Source organism: Martes martes, assembly GCF_963455335.1.
Source record: "Martes martes genome assembly, chromosome: 10".
In the NCBI taxonomy this organism is placed as follows: domain Eukaryota; kingdom Metazoa; phylum Chordata; class Mammalia; order Carnivora; family Mustelidae; genus Martes; species Martes martes.
Genome location: NC_137898.1, coordinates 16,213,792 through 16,237,549, shown reverse-complemented (window position 1 = coordinate 16,237,549; position 23,758 = coordinate 16,213,792). Strand labels below are relative to the sequence as shown.

Genomic DNA, 23,758 nt, shown 5'->3' with positions numbered 1-23,758 from the left:
AATGGAAATAGCATCTGATACAGGTTCATATCTTAGGTTGCTACCTAATGCCTTAATGATTTAGTGGAATTAACTGAAGCAATCTATCTTTCTGTTTCCCCATATGTGAAAAGAGTATCAGAATAGTAACCATTGGGTTGCTAAGAATTAAGTGCATGTAAAATGTTTACAATAGTTTCAGACATAAAATATGTGTTTATTAAATATAATTTAAAATATAATGATGCCTTTGATCTGAAAGAATTTTTTTTTTAAAGATTTCAATTATTTGATAGAGAGATACCCAGCCAGAGAGGGAACACAAGCAGGGGATGTGAGAGGGAGAAGCAGGCTTCCTACTGAGTGGGGAGCAGGATGTGGGGCTCAGTCCCAGGACTCTGGGATCATGACCTGAACCAAAGGCAGATGTTTAATGACTGAGCCACCCAGACACTCCTGGTCTGAAAGGATTTAAAAGATTGTAACAAAGTCTCTATAATCTACATCTTTTTTTTCAATTTGTAAATATTACAAAACTTTAAAAGGCTATTGAAGATGTCATATGTTCTGTATTATTTCAGATAAATTAAGTTTCTGTTATGTCTCTGGAATCACCTCAAGCACATGGAAAATCAGAACAATGTCACAGAATTTGTCTTCACGGGTCTGTGGGGAAATAAGCAAATGGAGCTACTGTTCTTTTTCTTCTTCCTGCTTTGTTATTTGGCAATCTTAATGGGAAATTTTATCATCTTACTCACGATCACCTGCAGCCATCTAATCGAACAACCAATGTACTATTTTCTCTGTCACCTTTCCCTCATGGATCTCTGCTACACCTCCACGGTGGTCCCCAGGCTAATCAGGGACTTGGTTGCAGCAAGAAAAAACATTTCCTATAACAACTGTATGGCCCAGCTCTTCACTGCCCACTTGCTGGCGGGTGTGGAGATATTCATCTTGGTGTCCATGGCGTTAGACCGCTACGTTGCCATTGTCAAGCCTCTGCACTACATGGTCCTCATGAACCGGCGGAGGTGTAACACATTGGTCTTCATGGCCTGGGGTGTGGGTTTTTGGCACTCGGTCGCTCTACTGCTGGTTGTACTCCATTTACCTTTCTGTGGTCCTAATCAGATCGATCACTACATATGTGATGTGAAGCCTCTCTTAAAACTGGTGTGCAAAGACATTCATGTTGTTAATATTTTAATGATTGCAAACTCAGGAATGGTGGTGGTTGCTGTCTTTCTTGTCCTGGTAGCTTCTTACATTCTCATATTATACAATCTTAGGACACGCTCCTCTGTAGGGAGGCGCAAAGCTCTTTCAACCTGCAGCTCTCATGTAATGGTTGTCATCTTATTCTTTGTACCTTGTATCTATATTTATGTTCTACCTGCCGGGAGTGAGAACAAGGATAAGGAAGTCTCTGTGTTTTACACTGTGATTGCTCCCATGCTGAATCCTCTCATCTATACCCTGAGAAACATGGAGATGAGAATTGCCATGGGGAAGGTGTGGTCTAAAATGACACTTTCAAAATTCCTGTAGGGGCACCTGGATGGTTCACTTGGCTCAGGTCATGATCTCAGGGTCATGGGATCAAGCCCTGCATAGGGCTTTCTACTCAGCAGGGAGCCTGCTTCTTCCTCTGCCACTCCCCCTGCTTGTGCTCTCTCTGTCAAATAAATAAATAAAATCTTTAAAAAAAATTCAGGTAAAGATGATATTTGTTTTACTTCTGACCCTGTATTCCCAGAGCATTTATTATTTGAGATGTTGTAGAAAATATATAGCTTTCTTTGGGGAGTTGGACTAAATCATCTCTAACATTTTAAGAGTCAAAGAAGAAAGTTCAGATTGCACTCTGCATGCTAAAGCTTCCAACTAGTGGCAGATGTGGTTGAATGGGTTTGAGGAATGCTAGAAATCTCTTCCTAAAACACATGCCTAATTATAGCACAGCATGCTCCAAAAATATATGTGGAACCCTATTTTCCTTAAATAAAATCCAAAGTTCTCCGTTGTTCATCAAAATTGGTCGTGGCCAAATTTGCTTAACAGAAGGCATTACATTGGTAGAAATTATGGTGTTACAATGACAGGTTGGGGGGGTCAGGGAGAGCTGGGTGATTACTGAGTCTGGTACATTTTCATCTTCTGGTCTTGGCAATTTGCTTTAATTATATATGCATTCTCATTTTTCAAATGTTTATGAAATGCATAATAGTGTATTTTATAAAGTTGTAGCAGTACTTTGGCGAACACATGTGAAGATTTTGGTAGGACATATGGCTACTGGAAACACATTATATATCTTTCTTCTTCCCTTACCTTTCTTCATTTGTTTCCCCAACCAGCTACACCAAACTCTACATTCTTTAAACATACCCTAAAGTCTATCAGCTCTATGATTGCTTCTTCTATTTTTTCTGCTTTTAATGCTGCCCCCACTATGTGTTAATGTTCATGTCTTAAATGTAAGTCACTCTCCTCATATTTTCTTTTTCCAGAAGTTTTTGCTAATTAATGGATAGATCAGAAGTATTTCTGATTTTTTCCCAGTTCTTTTTTTGTTATGAAAGTGTACATTTACTCCTTTTAAAATAATCCTCTGCCCCATATTAGTATTTTTTCATATGTTTTTCTGGTTTAGGTCAACTCAGTCAAAGAAGTACTATATCTTTGTTTTTCTTTTTCCATTTTCTAGCAATAAACCCACACAAGTTAAGAAATAAACAATTAATTAATTAATTTCAAATAATCTATCTTCTCTTTTTATTGACTTTATAGTTTGTTTTCACACATCCAGAACTTCCCCCTTACACTATGAATTATCATGAATTAATAATAAAATATGTAATGTTAGAAAGGTTAAAAATTCAACGTACATTTCATGTAGCTACCAGGGAACGAATGATGAGTGGCAGACTCTCAGCCACCTACTGTGTCTTTTTACTTATTTTCTGCATTTGAAGGTGTTATTAATTTTCATTTATCCCTTGTCTTTTGAAACACATAATCCAGTCAGCTCTGTGTCTTGGTTGCCATTTGGGTAGACGTTTCTCTCTGCCAAAGCACTTGCCTTTTCTCAGCAGAATGATTGTATTTTTTTTCCACACAGAGTTTTCTAAATTGAATTACTTCTGCCCCACAACCAAGAAGAAATCTAGGTAAAACCATAAATGAGATAATGCTTGTCTTTAATGTCAGGAAAGTTTCTTTTGATATCTCTACTCTTAAAACTTTTTACAAATCTAACTAATTACTTTTTTTTTCTTCATGGGTCTATGAAAACCTATGGAATATCAAGGGAAAACATTCTGCCTATTTCATAGGAAATTAAATTTGTCTAGCATAGTTTGGTTTGACCTGGTTTAACCTATTAATTTTCCAAAGAAATATTTGGATTATTTTAAAAAGTATGAAATCATAATACTTGTTCCTTGTATGTGTGATCATTTTTATCTCTGTGTGTGTGGTATGTGGGGTTTTGAGGCCCTTCAGGATGGGTCAAAGGAAATACTCAACCCATCAGAAAGAATGCTACACAAAAGAACCAAAATCTTTTCTGATTTTTCTTTCTTTTCTCAAGAATCTGTAAGGTTTTTTGGCAAAAAAACAAAAATATTAAATGGTAGGCCCACCAAAAATATATTGAACCTGGATTAGTTATCCACTTGTAAGTTGTTCTCTCTAGAATTCACTTTCCAGCCTGTAAAACAATGCCTAGTATCTTCAAAAGTACCTGAAATCTCAGTTGTGTAAGTAAGCTCAAACAACCCATAAAACAAATGGTTTTAGAAGGGAATTAGAAAAGAAGAAAAATATAACAAAATCAATTCTCAGAAGAGTGAGTTAATATGAACTGGGACAAATGCAGGAGTTGAGGCGATAAATGAGGTACTTGTACACATCTCTAAGGCATATCCTGGTATGTTTGTGTGTGTTATTGGTAGACTTATGACCAACTATCTCCTGTGTATTGACACAAGGTCTGAGTAAAGCTTGGTCAAAAGCACGCATTATGTTGAAATGGACAACCAGTAAAACACGGAGTTCTGATATCCATCATTCTGAAATAGTAGAATAGTAGTATTTCCTCAGGGTTACTACACTTTCCAAGAAGGAGGCAAGTAGTAAATATATAAATATATAAAACATATCTAAATATATAAAAACCAGCTCCTTTCACTCATAGAGGGCACACAGTTCTTTTCCTTATTCTTAGTTAGTAGCTCTTTGGGCAAATTTTTTCAACTTCTAGAGGACTGTATTCTTATTGGAACCAGAGAACTAACATTACTTAACTCACAGGATGCACTATTGGGAGATGCAATGATACAATAAACTTAAAACACAAAATAATCTCTTGATAAAGTGACTATTATTATTATTATTATTATTATTATTTTGTATCTAATAAGATTCTATAAAAATTGATCTCCTTAAGTTTAACATGTGTAAAGGAAATTTTTAAAAATATTTTATTTATTTATTTAACAGAGAGATCACAAGTAGGCAGAGGGGCAGGCAGAGAGAGAGGAGAAAGCAGGTTCTCTATTGAGCAGAGAGCCCTACATGGGGCTCGATCCCAGGACGCTGAGATCATGACCTGAGTCGAAGGCAGAGGCCCAACCCACTGAGCCACCCAGGCATCCCAAGGAAATTTTTTATATATCGATTTGTGTATGATGGAAAATGTGTTCCGTGAACGTCAATGTGTACTTTTCTGGCTGAAACAAATAACCCATACAAATGAACTTACATTGGCCCAGGACAAATGGTAAACAGAATTGCTGGGCATTGAGTGCTGATTTCTCTTCATATTTTATTATATTCTCACTTAATGATATAACATTTTTACCCTAACATGTGTATCAAGAATGGATTATTTATTCTTTTATCTTTCCTTTTCTTCTGTCCTCCATTCCTCACCCATCTATTTCATCACTCTTAGTCCCTAGTAATAAATAACCCAGGTTCCAGTCATGATGGTGGGTCACTATTTTACCGATCTATGTACTATATCCGTGAAGGTTACTCTAGATAGTGATGCATATTGTACTGTATTGCATGTGTTTGTTTCTTTTTGTATTTTCTGATTTCAGAATTTTCTGAGGCTAATATAAAAGGAAATTTCCAAAATGGAGCAAGCAAGCCTACTTAAGAGAGTCTTTATTTATTTATTTTTTTAAATAGGATCAGGAGGTCATAAGTGAGGAAGAATTTATGCATGGCCCCATTAGAGAACCCAAGAAGATTTCTGGAACTTTCAGAGAGCTGCAAGCCCCAGCCTGGACTTAACTTCCTCCTTGCCATGACACCTGAATCATTGCATCCTTTACTTCTAAAGGAGCTCCAAACTCTCTTTGCATATTACCCCAACCAATCCAAGTAACCCTAATTCCAATCTCTGTTTTACATAGAGGACCTGAATGAGAACTACACTCATACCCTTTCACCTGTATAACTCTGCTTCTCTTTGATTTCCTGGAAACACAATTTAGGTTTCTACTTGAATCTGTATCTCTCAAATAGTCATTTTAATTGCCCAAGTAAATGTATGTTTTTGTTTTCAGTGAATGCTTTCTTAACCAGCACTACCCTAATACTATTCCATGCTGTATTGTTTTAATTCAGAAAGCAAGATGAGTGCAAGTCAGGCAGAGTTTCTGAATTGCTCTGAGTAGAACATTATGGAGCCTTCTGAGAAAGTGCTTGACACAAGCCAACACAAAGATGAGAAGTAAAGTTATATCCAGAAATTGCCCACAAGCACATGAGTCAATACCATGGAGAGCAATACAGAGGCCTTCAGTGAAGATCTGTTCAGAAATGCCTCTGGGAATAGAATTCCTTAGAGTTTCAAAGACCTATTAATTCTTGTGTTGTCATATGTTATATTCTGCTCCTCTGAATCAACTTTCTTTCAGCGATTGGCATAAAATAAGTGACTCCTAGAACTTAAAATGTGTATTTGTTTTCCTAAGAATTTCAAAATACTTAATTTTTTTCCTTCTTTCCTTCCTTCCTCTTCTTTCTTTCTTTCTTTAAATCCACTTCTTACATCCCTGATGGTTCAATGGATATTTAAGTTCTACTCCCCTTGCAAATATATAAACTGTTCTAAGACATGTTAAGATTCTCAAAATGATTTTATAGAATTAACCTAAATGTGCATGAATAATTGGTTTATAAATCTCTGCATTTTATTTTATCTTTAGTTACTGGAGAAGAATCAGCAGAGTGAGTACCTCAGGAGGGAGCTCTCCTGATTTCACCTAAAGCCAATCTTACACCACTGAGATCTAATGATCCGTGAATTAACCATGCCACTTTCATTGGAGAATTTTCCACCAACTGTGCTTTGGGGTGGTTATATGCTATTTAAATTTATTCCACTTAATTCCTTCCTTAAACCATATTTTCTCTAGCAGCATAAGTTAATGTGATTACACAAAATAATTTTACTAACTATAGTCTTATTGTGCATTATTCATGAGTGGAATTCCACTTGAGAACAAAAACAGTTGAGTTGAAGTTAATGAAATTTTCAAATTTCAGTGAACTTTATTGAGCCTCTTTTGGTGCTTTTATATCTTCCATTATATTCTTATGAAGGAATAGGAGCATTTGTGATTGCATGTCCCAATGATGAGTAATTTTCTAACTTTCAAAATAGTTGTCATTCTAAAATAGACTAGATTTATCTGATTGAATTAACGGAACTTTCATGGGCCATATTCTGATATCGTTAGGAGAAAATCTGAACTGATGGTCGAAAGTCTACTTTAACTATAAGAGCAATTATTCTTATTATCTAAATAGCACAATCAATACACAATGCAGAATTTTTATGCAATTCAATCAAAGAAATAAAATAAAAATTTGATTGTATTTTTATAGTGCAGGGAAATTACTGGACAGTGATTAGTATTAAGAAGTCCCTAACGACAAACAATTTTTAGATTAATTTTTACTTCTTTTTACTAACAGATTGGAAACCCAGGGTTTGGATGTATAAGTGATGTCCACTTTAAGTTGCTTATCTAACAATTAATTTGAGTCAATTTGTTTTAGGCAAACACATCTCTCTGTAAACGGTATGCCATCTCCTAAATTAGGAATCAGCACTGGCTGTAATAAGGTAAAGAGAAAATTGATCAATGAATCATAAAAGTACTAACCTCTATTTAAATTCCATTCACTATTGAACACTGTGAACTGATAATTATGTTTGCTTTATTAAAAACAAGAGGGAGGTCAGGAAGTCTGATAGCGGTATGAAAGCCATAGTAGAAACAGATGGACTTTTGTTCTTCTTGATGAAATTAGAGTTGAATGATAAAACAGAATGAGTTTCTTATAGTACACACTGTTCAAAAATGCTACACCAGTTACCTCTAAAATGATCTCAAAGTCATAGGTTTTGAGTTTTTGGTGGATTTGATGACTTCTAAATGACTTTGCTATAGTAGCATTATGTGTTTTTTTAAATATTCACCCAGGGTGGCCAGATACGGTAGTTACATCAAGTTACATAAAAGTGAAAGCTCTGCTGTAGTGTCTGCATCTCATTGAGTGACATTTAATTCCTCAGTGTTGGCTAAAACAGCTCCCAGAGTATGTTCTGTCTATCCTACCCTCTGTCTCTGTATATAAATAAAGTCTCGAGATTCTGCAAAAGATGGAAATTTGTGAATCTTTGTTCCATTCATCGATGTAATATGTAGTTGTTGAGTGTTGAAACAAATCTCTCTTGGAGCTATGTTCTGTGTCATCTTCTTTTGTTGAATTTTATTCCCTAGATCATGTTTAAAATACTGAAGTTCCAGGGCGCCTGGGTGACTCACTGGGTTAAAGCCTTTGCCTTCGGCTCAGGTCATGTTCCCAGGGTCCTGGGATCAAGCCCCGCATCGGGCTCTCTGCTCAGCAGGGAAACTGCTTCCTCCTCTCTCTCTGCCTGCTTCTCTGCCTACTTGTGATCTCTGTCTGTCAAATAAATAAATTAAAAATAAAAAAAAAAACCTGAAGTTCCTAGGAAAAGTCATGAAATATAAATAGTGTAAATATACTTGGGTGATTTCTTTTTATCTTTCATTTTTCACTTACCATCACAAATTTAGACTAATTTCAAATAATTTTTGTTTAGCTTGTAAAATGTAAATAGGAGAAATGAAAGAAATTGGCTCTTTAATTTTTTACAAATTGAATCCATTGACAGATTATTTGCTACACTGTTTCCAACATTATTTACTTTTAATGTGCCTGATAATATTTTAGTTTGAAATGTGCAATTGATAGTGTTTGTCCACAGGGCAAGGAAGATAATCCTTTACATTTTTAATTATTTATTTATTTGTTTTTAAAGAGAGGGAGAGACGCACAGAGAGAGAGGTGGGGGTAGAGGCAGAGGGAGAGGGAGAGAATCTCAAGCAGCTCCACAGCCGGCACAGAGCCTAATACAGGGCTCTATCTCATGACCCTGAGATTGTGACCTGAGCCAACATCAAGAGTTGGACATTTAACCAACTGAGGCACCCTGGCACTCCACATACTGATATATTTTTTAATAAATTTTCATTCCTGATGATACACTCCCAAATAAAACAGAATTTGTCCAGATCATCCTGAAAGAAAGAGTTTCACCTATGGATAAACATGTGCATTTTAAAATGTGCAAATTTTTTAACTATGTAAATTATAGTCCTTTTCTTATATAATTAATATAACTAATAATAATAAATTTATTTCTTTAACATCAACCTAACATTTGATTATTCCCTCATCATGGACAGAAATGTTGAAAATGACATCATTTTTCCTGTTATAGAATTATTTACAATATATTTCTAAAATAGGGGAAATAAAAAAGGAGCATAAATCTAGGCATCAGGAATAAATAATATTTATTTGAAGATATCAATTTGCTTTTAGGTAAATTTTATAGTATTGTTGCCATGCTGCTAATTTTTTATGCAGATTCCTATTTTTCTTTTCAGATATTTAACCCATCTGTTTATGATCTATGCCAGTCTGAAACACATGGAGAGCCAGAGGAATGTCTCAGAATTTATTCTCTTGGGACTTTCCTATGACCAGGACATGCAAATATTTTGCTTTGTGCTCTTCTTATTCTGTTATGTTGCCCTGTTGGCAGGAAACCTTCTGATCCTTGTCTCCATTCAATGCAGTCCTCTTTTGCACCAACTCATTTACTACTTCCTCAGCCACTTATCCTCTGTGGACATCTGCTATACCTCTAGCATTACACCCAAACTCATTACTAACCTGCTAGTGGAAAGAAAATCCATCTCTTATGGTAGTTGCATGTTGCAGGTCTTTGCAATACACTTCTTTGGAACGACTGAAGTTTTAATCCTTACAGTCATGGCCTTTGATCGCTACGCTGCCATGATCTCCACTACCTGCTTATCATGAACAGGACAAGGTGCCATCTCCTAGTCTTGGCTGCGTGGGCTGGTGGGGCTGTCCTCTCCTTTCCTCAATTTCTTATGATAATCAGGTTGCCCTTCTGTGGCCCTAATGAGATTGATCACTACTTTTGTGATATTTTTCATTTACTAAAGGTGGCCTGTACTGATCTACATCACTGGCATCCTTATGGTGTCAATTCAGGACTGGTTACCTTAGTGACATTTGTGGTTTTGTTTTTTTCTTATATTATTATATTATTCAGTTTAAGACATCACTCAGCTGAAGGAAGACGCAAAGCCCTCTCTACCTGTGGGTCTCATAACACTGTGATAGCTTTATTTTTTGGGCCTTCAATCTTTGCTTACCTTCGACCTCCAACCACTTTATCTGAAGATAAAATATTTGCTCTGTTTTACACCATCATTGCTCCTATGTTCAATCCCTTAACCTATACACTGAGAAATACAGAGATGAAACAGGCCATGAGAAAATTTTGGTGTCAAACATCAGAGCTCAACTTCTTTTTTTTTTTTAATTTTTTTTTTAAGATTTTATTTATTTGCCAGAGAGAGAGAGAGTACCCACAAGCAGGCAGAGAGACAGGCAGAGGCAGCGAGAGAAGCAGGCTCCCTGTCGAGCAAGGAGCCCGAAGCAGGACTCGATCCCAGGACCCTGGGACCATGACTTGAGCCGAAGGCATTGGCTTAACCAATGGAGCCACCCAGGCGTCCCTTTTAATTTTTTTTTTTTTTTTTAAGATTTTGAGAGCTCAACATCTTTTTAACAATCCAAAGGGCCAGCTACATATGCATAGGAGAGTGAGGAAACCTTCTCAAAGTGTACTTGTTCAACTGGTATCATGTTTATGACAGAACTTGGGACATAGAGTTTAATAATAACTACAAGGAAATATTGATTTAATCATACAAAAAATAAATTTAAGACATAGTTAATTTTGTGTGCTCTGAGACAGTAAGAACAAGTTTATAGGCACAAAATCATTTGTATGCACAGTTAAGACAATATTATATAAGCTGTGAATTGTGATGTAACAAAGAAAATTTTAATAATAATTGTATTAGGAAAATCAGGTTTGGTGGCGAGACCACATAATGAGACATTCTGTATAACTAAGGAGTAGTTAAAATCCACTATTTTTTTTTTAAAGATTTTATTTATTTGACAGAGATCACAAGTAGGCAGAGAGGCAGGCAGAGAGAGAGAGGAAGGGAAGCAGGCTCCCTGCTGAGCAGAGAGCCCGATGCGGGGCTTGATCCCAGGACTCCGGGATGATGACCCGAGCCGAAGGCAGAGGCTTTAACCCACTGAGCCACCCAGGCGCCCCTAAAATCCACTATTTAAGAGCAAGTTTTGAGAACATCTTCACCTAAATGAACTCAAGTTGTATTTAGAAATTAATTACACGTCAATTAGTTTGCATAATAAAATCTGATTTAAAATGATTCTCTGGCTTTAACTCTCTTGACTTCACATTGGAAATAAAAATAAATTAGTAAATATAAAGTGAAATCAGTTACTCAGGATATTAAAAATATACTCACTGCTCTTCTACAGATTGATCTATTACAAAAAATCCATAAAGGAACTGAATCATAAAATGCCCGAAATTGGTTGGAAAGTCAGTTTATCAGATCCAGAGTCTTTCTTATGTACACAAGAGAAACATAAACAAAAGACAAATAAGAGCTCAAACTTCAATCAAAAAACCCTGTGACACAAATCATGGAAATGAATGAAAATGGCAAATCATCGGGGTGCCTGGGTGGCTCAGTGGGTTAAGCCTCTGCCTTTGACTCAGGTCATGATCTCAGGGTCCTGGGATCAAGCCCCACGTCAGGCTCTTGGCTCAGCGGGGATCCTGCTTCCACCCTCTCTCTCTCTGCCTACTTGTGATTTCTGTCTGCCAAATAAATAAATTAAAAAAAAAAAGAAAGAAATGGCAAATCATCTTAGTAAATAACCTAAAAAATTTAATCCAATCTCAGCTTTGTGTTTGGGTTCCCATTTGTCTGGACATTTCTCTCTGCCCAAACACTTGCGTTTCCTCAGCGGAATGATTGGATTGCTTCCAGAGTTTGATTGACTTAGGTGTTCCTGACCCAGTGCCAAGGCAAAAATCGAAGAAAAAACATAAAGGCAGTAGTGTCTGTCTGTGGATGTCAGGGTTCTCTTTGGATGTTTTAACTCTTAGATCTTTTCACATATATAACTAATACTTTGTTTTTCTTTTTTTAGCCATGAAAACCTCTGAAATACCAGGGGAAGCATTCTGCCCATTCCACAGAATTTCCTCTGACGGGTTATTTATCATAGTTCTCTTTGCTCTGGTTTAATGTAACTATATTTCCAAAAAGTATTTGGATTATTTTTAAGTATAAGTATCTAATGTGCATATGTGTACTGGGATTTATTGCTAATTTAAAAATACATCATCAGGACCTTTTTTAAGGGAATATCTCAACCTGCTATTGAACATTCATACTACCTAGGCACACTATATTAGACTCAAGATTCTGAAATTATCAGGCTGGCAGAAGCTTATATGTCTTAGATGGGGTGACATAGTTGTACATGACTTCCTGCCCCAGCACCATCTCCAGGTCCCTCACCCTTTCTTCAACCCTTCATCTGTGTCTAAGCATCCATCAAGAAGGCTGGTTGTGACACTTCTAGGCTCTTTTAATATTCTCCTCAACACCAGAGAGATGCCCAGGATTATGTTACTACCTGTCCTCGATACTTCAAAGTAATCTTTTTTTTTCTTACTTTTTTCTTATTATAAAAGGGTTGCCTCATTTTGTTAATCACTGCACCTACCACCTCACATATCTTATCTTTATCTTATCACATATTTATCTTTCTAAAAAAATTAAGTTTTTCTCTTTTAGAAAATTTCATGGAAATAACAGTTTTGTCAATTGCAGTCATGACATTATACATTAGATTCTCAGATCTATACTCATAGCCGACTATTTATCAACTTCTATCAACCTCTCCTGGTTCCTCCAACTCCTCCTGGAAACTACTTTTCTACTTTCTGATCAAAAGAGATGATTTTTTTTTTAAATTTAAGATAGCACAAATAACTGATACAATGCACTATTTCTCTTTCTTTGGCTTATTTTGTTTAGCATAACGTCCTCAAGTTCTATCCCTGCCGCCATAAGTGACAATATTTCTTTCTTTCTCATGGTTAAATATATATATCTATATCTTATATCTATCTATCTATCTATCTATCTATCTATCTATCTATAAGATATATATATCTTATAGATAGATAGATAGATAGATAGATATAAGATATAGATATATATAAGGTATATACATATGTATATATAAGGTATATACATATGTATTTTATTCACTCATCCACTTAGGTTGTTCCATATCATGGCTTTTGTGAATCATCTGCCCCCAAGAATCTTAGTTTCAAAGAGTCCATTCCTTCCCTTGTACCTAAATAACCAAACTTCACAAAGCATTTAGATTCTATTGAATACCTCTTAGACTAGTTGCTAGATCTGAACTTACACAAAATAGTCTTATTTTACTTCATGGTCAGATATTTTTTATTGTAAAATGAACTATAATCTGAATTGGGTCCCTCATAAGGAAAATTGGACTGTCCGCTAAATCAGAGGAAGTTGGAGAGTCTTTCCTAGATATGGGTCCCAACATTTCAGTCTAGTACAATATGACAGCTGCAGTGATTAGAATATGTTCTCATTCTCACATTCATGTGGTCCCAATGGGATATGACATGCCATTGCATTATGATGAAGATATTCAAGCTCCTAGTTATGACAAACTAGCTGTGTGCCTTTGAACTTAGACCACAGGGTGATCTAGTTCTTGGCAAATAGTGTTAAAAAGAAAATCACAGGCCGAAATTAGAATCATTTAGGTTAAGACCCCAAGTCATCAAAGCAACGCTCACTACCTAACCTATCTTTTCAGCTGCTTCAGGGATATAACTTTTATGGAATTTCCTGGTCAGCAGTACAAAATTTACTGATAGATCCCTCTGTCCCCATCAGGAGGGCAACTTTGCCTAATATAGTGTATTCTTTGTTAATGATTTCCTTTTCTATGCTGCTTCTCTGCCTTTAAAAACTTTTATTTTTCTGAAGTTCTTTGTACCTCTTTTCTATTTCCTAGGTAGGATGCTGCCTGATTCAAGAATAGTTCAAAAGAGGCAGTTGGATCTTTTAAATTACTCAGTTGTAATTTGGGGTTTAACAGTAATAAATATCTTATAAATGATTATATTTTGGTGTTTTTTTAGGATTTTAGAGAATTTAAGTACCTTATCTGGAGATGTTAAGCAGTAGGACTAGTAAGGATTATCCAGGCTCTCTGAGCTTCAAGATTCCAAAAACTGTGCTCCCTGCCTGTCTATGGGCAACAGTAACCATTCTGTTCTTTTTTTTTTTTTTAACTCAATTAGCCAAATTATACTACATCATTAGCTTCAGATATAGTGTTGAAAAATTTATCAGTTGCTTATAACACCCAGGGCTCATTACATCAAATGCCTTTTTTTTTTTTTTAAAGATTTTATTTATTTATTTGACAGGCAGAGATCACAAGTAGACAGAGAGGCAGGCAGAGAGAGGAGGAAGCAGGCTCCATGCTGAGTAGAGACACCGATGCGGAGCTCGATTCCAGGACCCAGGGATCATGACCTGAGCTGAAGGCAGAGGTTTTAACCCACTGCACCACCCAGGCACCCCATCAAATGCCCTTCTTAACTCCCATCACCCAATTACACAACCCCCCACCAACCTCTCCTCCAGCAGCCCTCATAACTTTAAAAAGCACAGGTGTTTGGTTCCCTTTTCAGGTGGGGCCACTTATTGATAAGGAAATGGGGATGATGTTCTCCATTTTGTTCTGAAGCCAAGTCTGGGCTTGAATGGCTCTTGTTTTTGAGCAGTAGGAATGTGCCCTGGTGTCATGTTTTCCTTCAAAGGAAGAAAGGATCTTGGAAGCCATTGTTTGCCCTGTAGGGTGGCCTGGCTGCTTTCACTGACCGTTCTCTAGGTCTGCCAGGGTCTATCCTCCTTCAAGTGTGCAACATCTTTGGATTGGATTGCCAAGCACTGTTACCACGTTATACACCCAAATTTTAAACTTAATTTAATATTTTGCATTCGCTGATATCATTTAGTTCTTGACTTTCCTCAGTTGTAAATTCTATGATAAATTCATGAAATAACAAATGTATAATGATCTCTCTGTACCACAACTAAACCCTAAACACAAGGGTGGACAGTATACCATGTTTTACTTAAACATATGCCCTCTAAAGCTTTGTTACTGTATTAAGACTTTCTCAAGAGCTCCTTCTTTGTTTGTAACTAGTTCTTTGTCAAACTACTTCTTATTTTTTCATACAAATATGCTTTTCACAGGCTTTCCATTCAATTCCTCCAAATAATCAAGCCAAAATTGAATCCAGCTCTGAATCTAAATTGGGAGGTTTCACACAGAATTCTTAAAACTACTGAAAGCAAGCTTTGGCATCTGAGAGTCTGACCAGTGCCTGATCTATCCAGTTTGCTAAGATTCCTGCCCCATGGGCCTCATCCAAGTGGGTCCATTTGCAAGAAGTCTGGTCTTAGAGTTGTTGGATCTGACCCTGAAATGGCTCTGTAACTTCACTTTAAGTCCAAAGATTCTTCTCTACTTTTGTTAAATTTGTCATCTGCCTTTTGAAATTTATTACAAATAAGATCTGACATATCTAAGACTGAGCCATATGGTCATGTGACCTATTCTTTTTCCGAGACCAGGTGTGATTCCATATCTAATGATGCTAGCTCTGCATTTAACTGATGACACTTGGGCTAGTCATGCAATTTCATGCAGTTTTAAACAAATATCTGAATGTAGAATTGATAGAATGTAGCTCACTGTAGCTTGAGTAGATGCTGTCAAACTGTATTTCAACGTTTGTACAATTTTACACTTCTACTACCAATACATAAGTTCCAGTCCTCATATTGGTAATTTGTGCTTTTTCTCTTTATTGATCTTGATAAACTTTTCTTAGTTTTATTAATCTTTTCAGAGGACCAAGCTTTGCTTTTGAGGGGGAGAAGAATGTGACCCCAGAATATGCCCCTTTAGCACGTAGACTATAAGGTCTAACAGACTCAGGAAGAGTTGTTTTATCTCCCCTTTAAGTGCCTAAAATAATTTAGGTAGAATACCTATATCAGGAAGAGAGCTAACAAGAGTTCAATTTTTACATCAGAAAGACTTACCTAATAGGACAAACATCTGTTTACCAAACATTTGCTCTTTTATCTTCTTGTGAATTTTCTTCTTCCCCTTTATAACTCCAGATTTCTACTGCCCTCTTCTCAGGGCAGGATGGCATAAATGATTGCCTGATGGTCAGGGAGTCTCATATCTTTGGAATTCCAGTGTGTACAAAATTAAGTTTCTTTTTCCTGTTGTAAATCTGTTCTAAGTCAATTTAATTATTAGATCAGCCAAGGAACCTAGAAAGGGGAAGGGAAAGTTTTCATTCCCCACACTTTTTTTTTTTTTTTAATTCTCTGTTTAAGGCTGCTAGCTATATCCTTGACTTGATTAATTTATAAATTTATTTATAAATTATTATATCCTATCCCATATTTGGATTTAAGTTGCTTTTATATTCCTAGATATTGATTTCTGGGATACTTATAGATCATTGATTACTGAACACTTTTTTTAAATGATAAAGGCAATATCACTACACATCTACAGATTTTAGAAGGATAATAAGGTAACATAATGATCATAAGACCAATATATTCAACAATTAGATAAGATAGACAAACACTTTGATATAAATTACATTAAAATTACATTAAAAACTTACATAAAAACATAATAGATATTTGGGGTACCTGGGTGGCTCAGTTGATTAAGCATCCAATTGTTGATTTTGGCTCAGGTCATGATCTCAGGGTCATGAGTATGGACATGCTTGGGATTCTCTCTCTAGCTCTCCTTTTACCACTCCCCCACCTTCCTTCTCTTTCTCTCTCTCTCAAATAAATATATAATAAATATAAAATATAAAATAAAAGAATAGATATTTTTCAATAGTCTGTACAGCTTGAAAAAATTTAATATATTGTTTTGTCCCCTTAACTCCTGTCTGGATAACTTCAATGGTGGATTCTACCAAACTTTAAATAAAACAGTAATACATATTCCATACAAACTCTTTTAAAAAGAACAGAAGCAAATGGTCTCTCAACATATTAGTCCAACATTTCTTTGAGATATATCAATTATACTAGCTTATATGAGCATTCCTTAGAAATTTTTATATAGACAATCACTTCACTGTGCATACAGACAACTTTTAGTTTTACTTTTAATGTGAGTTTAGCATCACTGAAGGATATAAAAGATCAACATATAAAAGTCAACTGCATAGTTTGTACTAGTAACAAAAAAAATAAAAATTCGATTTTAAAAATCACCTTTGTAATATCACAATGTCTTAAAATTATACATTAATTAAGAATGTCTGCGGGGGGTGCCTGGGTGGCTCAGTGAGTTAAAGCCTCTGTCTTTGGCTCAGGTCATGATCTCGGGGTCCTGGGATTGAGCCCCACATTGGGCTCTCTGCTCAGCGGGGAGCCTGCTTCCCCCCCCACCGCCTGCTTCTCTGCCTACTTGTGATCTCTGTCTGTCAAATAAATAAATAAAATCTTAAAAAAAAAAAGAATAACTGTAACATGATATAAGCCATACGTGTACTCTGAAAGCAAAATATCTGTTGAAAGAATATAAATACATTAATAAACAGAAAAAATACTATTTTCATGGATGGATGATTCAACATTATTAAGAGCTGAATTCTCCCCAAAAGAATCTCCAGATTCAAGCGTTCTCAAAGGCATAATCACATATTTAAAATTTTGTCAAAATTAATTCAAAACTTATATGGAAATATAAGGAATATAAATAAGTCCAATAATTTAAAGAAAGAACAAAGTTGGAGAACTTACACTATCTGATTTCCAGCGATGTTACAAAACTGCTGTGTTCAAAATTATGGGACATTTTCATAAAGATACCTGAGAAGACCAACAAAGCAAACTAGAGAGCCCAGTAATAAACCCACACATTTAGAGTCAACTAATCTCAACAAAAGTCTGCAGTCAATTCAGTTGTGAAAAAAATAACCTTTGCCACAAATGATAGTGGAAATATTGTGCATCTGTATCTATGGCACAAAGCAAACAAACAAAAAAGGCAAAAAAATCTTTCATCTATATATCACAGCTGTACAGATTTTTCTAAAATGGATCTTAGGGTTTGCCTAGGTGACTGTCAGTTAAGCTTCTGCCTTCAGCTATGGTCATGATCCCAGCATCCTGGGATCGAGCCCCACATCAGGCTCCCCCACTGACTGACTGTCCCCTTGCTTGTGCTCTCTCTTTTTCTGTCTCAAATAAATAAATAAAATCTTTAAAAAGTTAAAAAAAATAAAATGGATCTTAGAATCATATGTGAAATGTAAAAATTAAAAAAAAAAAGAAAAAGAAAAAGAAAACAAACAAAAATATATGGAGAAGATATTTATGACCTTGGATTACAAGAAAATTTTTCTAAATGCATGTGAACAAGAAAGTACAAATACAGGTGCCTGGGTGGCCAAGTTGTTTCAGCATCCAACTGCTGGTTTTGGCTCAGGTGGTGATCTCGGGGTCATAAGATCAAGCCCCTTTCAGGGCTCAGCACTCAGTATGGAGGCTGCTTGACACTTTGTCTTCATCTCCTTCTGCCCCCTCCTCTATACTGATTCTCTTTCTCTCTTTTCCCCTCCCTCTCCCCCACTCCAAAATAAGTAAATAAATCTAAAAAAAAAAAAATAGTGGCCATAAAAAAATGATGGTTGACACTTCACCAAAATTATAACTATGCAGCAGATCTAGTATATAAAAAGAGATGAACTAAATGGTTGAGGATGTGGATTAACTGGTTTCCTTCTCTAAGGATTGTCTACGTGTGTGTACAGGAGAAGGTTAGAGATTTGACCATCTGTCTCCTGTGGTGGATCGGTGCAGGCTAGCTCTGGAGCACAGCTTTGTCAACACTGGACATAACGCTGGTATAGACAAGCTCTAAATCACTGGGTTACCATGTCCTTTAAGATAAAGTGCAACAATCCCTCATTTCCTCAGGGTTATTAAACATTTAAGACCCTGAAGGAAGCACTAAGCTAGAATAATGCATTTTCTTGCTTCTGTTGCTTACTGGCTATTTGAACTAGTAATTCAACCTTTAGAATCTCCTGTGTTTTTATCTACATAGTAAAGCTAATAATACGTGTGTCAAAATATGCATTACCATGAACAAGTAGGAATATAATGAGCTTAATCCAACCAACAATTTCTCAGCAAATTTCTGTTATCCTTTGGCTAGGTAGATTGATCTGAAACAGATGAAGTATTATAAAATTTGATTTCCTGACCCTTCTTGCATGTGAAAACGTCACCTGCATGGGTTGGCATGTGGAAGAGAGAGACTGACTGGGTTCGGTGCAGGCAGACGAGGCTGAATCTGAGCCACCTGTGACTAGTCAGTGAGCAGAGAAAGAACCGGATGGGAAGCACATTAAAGGGTTTGCTGTGCTTGGCTTCCTCCCTCTGTTTTTTTCCATCTTTTTTGCTTTTCCTCCCTGTGAACTTAAAGAGAAGCCATGTTTATTCTTATCGTTTATTTCTCACCTATTTTCCAACAGCTTATCCATCAATGGTAATGCCATGCCAATTATAATATCACAAATGATTGATTTTATTTATCTACCCGCCCTGCACACCAAATATCTTGATAACTTCTAAAACAAAAAAAGACTATAAGTCACTGTCTTTTGTTCTCCCTGTCCTACTTTATCTCAGAATTTCCTGAAAGCTAACCTGGTGCTACTATGAGCTATGATTTCCCTCCTATTCTTCAGAAAACTGGAAGAACACAGGGAAGTTAGACTATAGTCTTTTTGGGCCTTCAGGGAAAAAAAAAAAAACAATTTTTTTTCTACATAGGAAGATGTGAAAAGTTTATGCCCAAGAGTATCAAGCATATTACTGTGGAGGGTGGATTTGCAACACGTGGTCCAAAACCTGTCTAGAAATGCCTTTGGGTATATAATTACATAAAGATTTCATAGACCTATTAATTCTTGCATTGCCACTTAAATTTGTATTCTGTTCCTCTGAACCAAATAGTTTTCAGGTATAGGCATAGAATAAATGGATGTTTCTTAACACCTAAAAAATTGTGTTAGCTTCTGCAGGAATATAAAAACCAATTTTGCTTTTTTACTTTTGAGCTGTTATTAAGAAGCTAAATTAGCTTTCAAAATGTCCAAACTGCTTTCCTGAGGGATGAAGATTCACTTCTTGCATCACTGAATCTTAGTAAATATTGTAAGTCCACTTTCCTTACAAACTGTAGAAGGTTAAGCCTTGTTGATATTGTCAAAATATTTGCAGAGAATTCATCTGAATGTGTTTGAATTCCAGGACTGTAACTCTCTGCATTTGACTCCAGGTTTTGGTACTAGACACAAACTGGCAGAGTGAGTATCTGCGGACAGAATGCTTCCTGATGCAGCCCCAAATCTAACCAGACAGCCACTCAGATCTAATGCTTAGTGAACTACCCTTGTCACCTTGGTTTGGGAAGGGTCCCACCACACATGTGCTAGGCTAATCGTGTGTTCTTTTTATTTATTCTATGTAATTTCATTCTCAAGTATATAACCTCTCTTGCAGCTCATGATAATTTGATTACTATATAATTATTTTAGGATACTTAATGGCACATTGGTTGTAAGCAAAATTCCCATTTCCGGTGAGAAAAATAATAGAGTTAGATAAAGTGTATACATATTGGCAGTGAATTTCATTGTGATCACAAATCACATTCACAGGCAGTCTTCCATATTCCTGTTATGAAATAGACCAGTTTATGCTTGACTTTCCCATATTTCAAAATATTTGCCATCCTAAAATAGACAACTTTATTCTAAGCCAACTAAGGTAAGTTCATGGTATGCTATATTTTATTACACTAAGAGTTTTTATATTGTTACAGTATGAGTTTATTACACTAAAAGTTTGAAATTGTGGTAGAATCTTTTATTTACATGTAAGAGCTTCTATTCCTTTATGAACAGCATGATCCAAAAGGTACACATATTTTGTATTCAGTAATACCAAAAAATGAAGGGATCATTTGAGTAGCTTTTGTAGAGAAAAAATTAGACTAGTGATCAGTGTTAAGAAACAGGCGAAGATAACCAATTAATGATGAGATTAATAGACTTTCAGCAACACATTTCAAATTGGAGTTTCCCATGATCACATTTGCTAAATCCCTGTTATGAATGTTCTTTATTTCCTTTATTTTTCCATTGATTGTGTGTGTACGCATGACAATCTATGGTCCTAAACATATCACTCAGAAAGGAAAGACTAAAACAAAAGTAACAGTTTTGAACCACACATGTCACTGGCTATTCTGTATTACCTCATGTATTCCTCACTAAAATTCTGAATTTTATAATGATATTTTAGTTGTGAAATGAGAAAGAGGAGGCATGAAGCCATTTGCTCAAAGATCACACTGGTCAGTTGATTTGAGACACCTCGGCATTTCTACCCCTTTCTGTGTTGCTGCTTTTTCAACCCCTTGTTCAGTGGTTGCCTCAAGTTCTTTATTTACCAGTTGTGGGTTCAGTTTTTCCATGGGGGTATATAGGATCACTATATTGTTTGATGAAAGTAAATCTCTTCAACTGACTTTTCCTCTCTTCCTTTTTACCTCTGCTAAAAGTACAGATCATAAAGCAAGTTTCCTCAAAATACAGGCTGGAGGTTTGAGCTACTAGAGAGGAAATTCCAACAGTGATCTGGAAAACAAACAAATCGTGATGAGGAATTGCATTTTTGTAAAACTGAAGGCAAATTATTTCAAATGTCTTAGAATCAGTGAACTCTGGAATACTTTCGTATATTAAATATTCCATACCTCTTCACCTAGGTAAACACTCAGAAAGACAGGGCATCTGTTAACCAATTGTCTTGCATTTTCTTTTTTGTTCAGAGGAAGAATCAAAAGAGTTTTTCCATACAGTCCTTGATGACATCCCCCTCAGTTCTCTCCCATGAAGAACAGCCCCAGGGACGCCTGGGTGGCTCAGTTGGTTAAGCAGCTGCCTTTGGCTCGGGTCATGATCTCAGCGTCCTGGGATCGAGTCCCACATCGGGCTCCTTGCTCAGCAGGGAGCCTGCTTCTCCCTCTGCCTCTGCCTACCACTCTGTCTGCCTGTGCTCGCTCTCTCTCTCTCTCTCTCTAACAAATAGATAAAAAAAAAAAAAAGAACAGCCCTAGATTGAGGAAGAAACAGGATTTCTGTCTTTTAACATTTACAGTGTGTTACTTTTCAATATTGAGAAACCACTTAGATTCTCTTGATATGTCTCTTCTCTTTAGAATCAGAGATTTGAATTGGTCAAATGGTTTTCACATTTCTATTGTTCACATTCTACTTAGAATGTAAAAGTTGCCTATAAATTGATTTATTTTAGTAACTAGGTATATCCAAAAACTAACATTGTTTCTACCTTATATACAAAGAGTAGTATCAGTTGCAAAAAGTAGAAGATAGGTCAATGATCCTCACTCTCCTAAAGTGTGTCAGTGCTCCTTAGTAACTTAACTGCTGAACACTCTGTTACATAATTATTTTATTTTGGTATATAAGGAGGATAGGGATCCTTGTTTTTGATACTGAAAGCAAAGTAGCAACAAATTAAAATTTTCTAATTTTTTGAGGTTAGAATTCTGAATAATAATTTAAAATAGAATGGATGTCTTATGGTACAGATCATTCTAAAAATGCCATAGCTGTCAACGTTTTGCCATCTAAAATCTTCTTGAAGACTCTCAATAACAGATATCAAATCTGTGAGCCTCTACAGATTATGATTGCTAAACAATATTGCAACAAAATCACTTTGATTTTTTTTTTTTTTATTAGACATCTGGAGGCCCAGATATGTCTGTCACTTGAGATTCAGACCAAGGTAAAAGGTGTGTTAGTTTTTGCAAACCTACTACAATCAGAAATTTCCTAATTAGTATGTAAAATAGCTCTTAGAAGAGCTTCTTATCCTTCACTCATTTTGCACTGAGTATATATATATACACATATACATATATACACATACATATATATACATATGTATATATGTATATATATTCATATATATGCATGCATGTATACATATATATGTATATATATGTATATGTATATGTATATGTGTGTGTGTATATCTCAGAGGGACACCTGGGTGGTTCAATTGAGTTAAGCATCTGCTTTCAGCTCAGGCCATGATCCCAGGGTCCTGGGATCCAGTCCTGCATTAGGGTCCCTGCTCAGTGGGTCTGCTTCTCCTTCTGCCTGCCTCTTTCTTTGCTTGCGCCATCTCTCTCTGACAAATAAGATGGGATTGGAGGGAAAGAAACCATAAGAGACTCTTAATCTTACAAAACAGACTGAGGTTTGCTGGGGGGAGGGGGCTGTGGAGAGGGTCATTAGGTTATGGACATTGGGGAGGGCATGTGCTATGGCGTGTGATGTGAAGTGTGTAAGCATGATCATTCACAGACCTGTATCCCTGGGGCAAACAATACATTATATGTTAATAAAAATAAATTTTTAAAAAGTATATATTAGATGCAAAGATGCAAATTCCTAAATGTTTCATTTATTCATTTATGCACAATATCATTGAGTGCTTACTCATCACAAAGTTGTCTTCAAGTTACATTGAGTATTATCTCCTTTTATTGACTTTTGATTTTTAGATTGTATCTAAAATATGAAATATTCAGTAAAAGCCAGGAAATATAAATAATTCCAATATACTTGGGCAATTCAACAATCTTATCTTTCCTTTATCAATTGCCATCACAAACTTCAGTGACAACATTTTTTAAAAATTTTATTTAACTCATGAAATATAAAAATGACACATGAATGGGTTTCCTAAATGGTTTTCAAAATTTCAGTCATTAATTGCTACTTTCTCTAATGCTGCATTCAAAGAGTCTTTGCCTTTTGATGTAAGAGCAATTCCATTGGTTTAACATGACTCATTGTCAATGTTTGACCATGTAGGAAAGTATTCTATGCTCTGCACAAAAGTTCAGTAGTCCAGACTGGTTGTTTAAACAAATGTACTTTTCTTCAGATTCATTACCAAAAATTAAGGGAATCTTCTAAGAT

At 35.9% G+C, this 23,758-nt stretch overlaps 1 protein-coding gene and 1 pseudogene across 2 annotated transcripts; both read left to right on the top strand.

Annotated features, from left to right (window-relative positions):
- Positions 1-603: 603 nt before the first annotated feature.
- On the top strand, positions 604-1,533 carry LOC308350755 (olfactory receptor 4P4-like; the record flags this gene model as incomplete). The annotated part of the gene is made up of 1 exon (XM_080816255.1): positions 604-1,533. One exon carries the CDS (start codon positions 604-606, stop codon positions 1,531-1,533), a length of 930 nt encoding a protein of 309 aa, XP_080672381.1.
- A 7,497-nt stretch (positions 1,534-9,030) lies between these two features.
- On the top strand, positions 9,031-11,695 carry LOC308350754 (olfactory receptor 4P4-like; annotated as a pseudogene). The gene is made up of 2 exons: positions 9,031-9,934; positions 11,680-11,695. The product of its transcript is annotated as an olfactory receptor 4P4-like (transcript).
- The last annotated feature ends 12,063 nt before the right edge of the window (positions 11,696-23,758 follow it).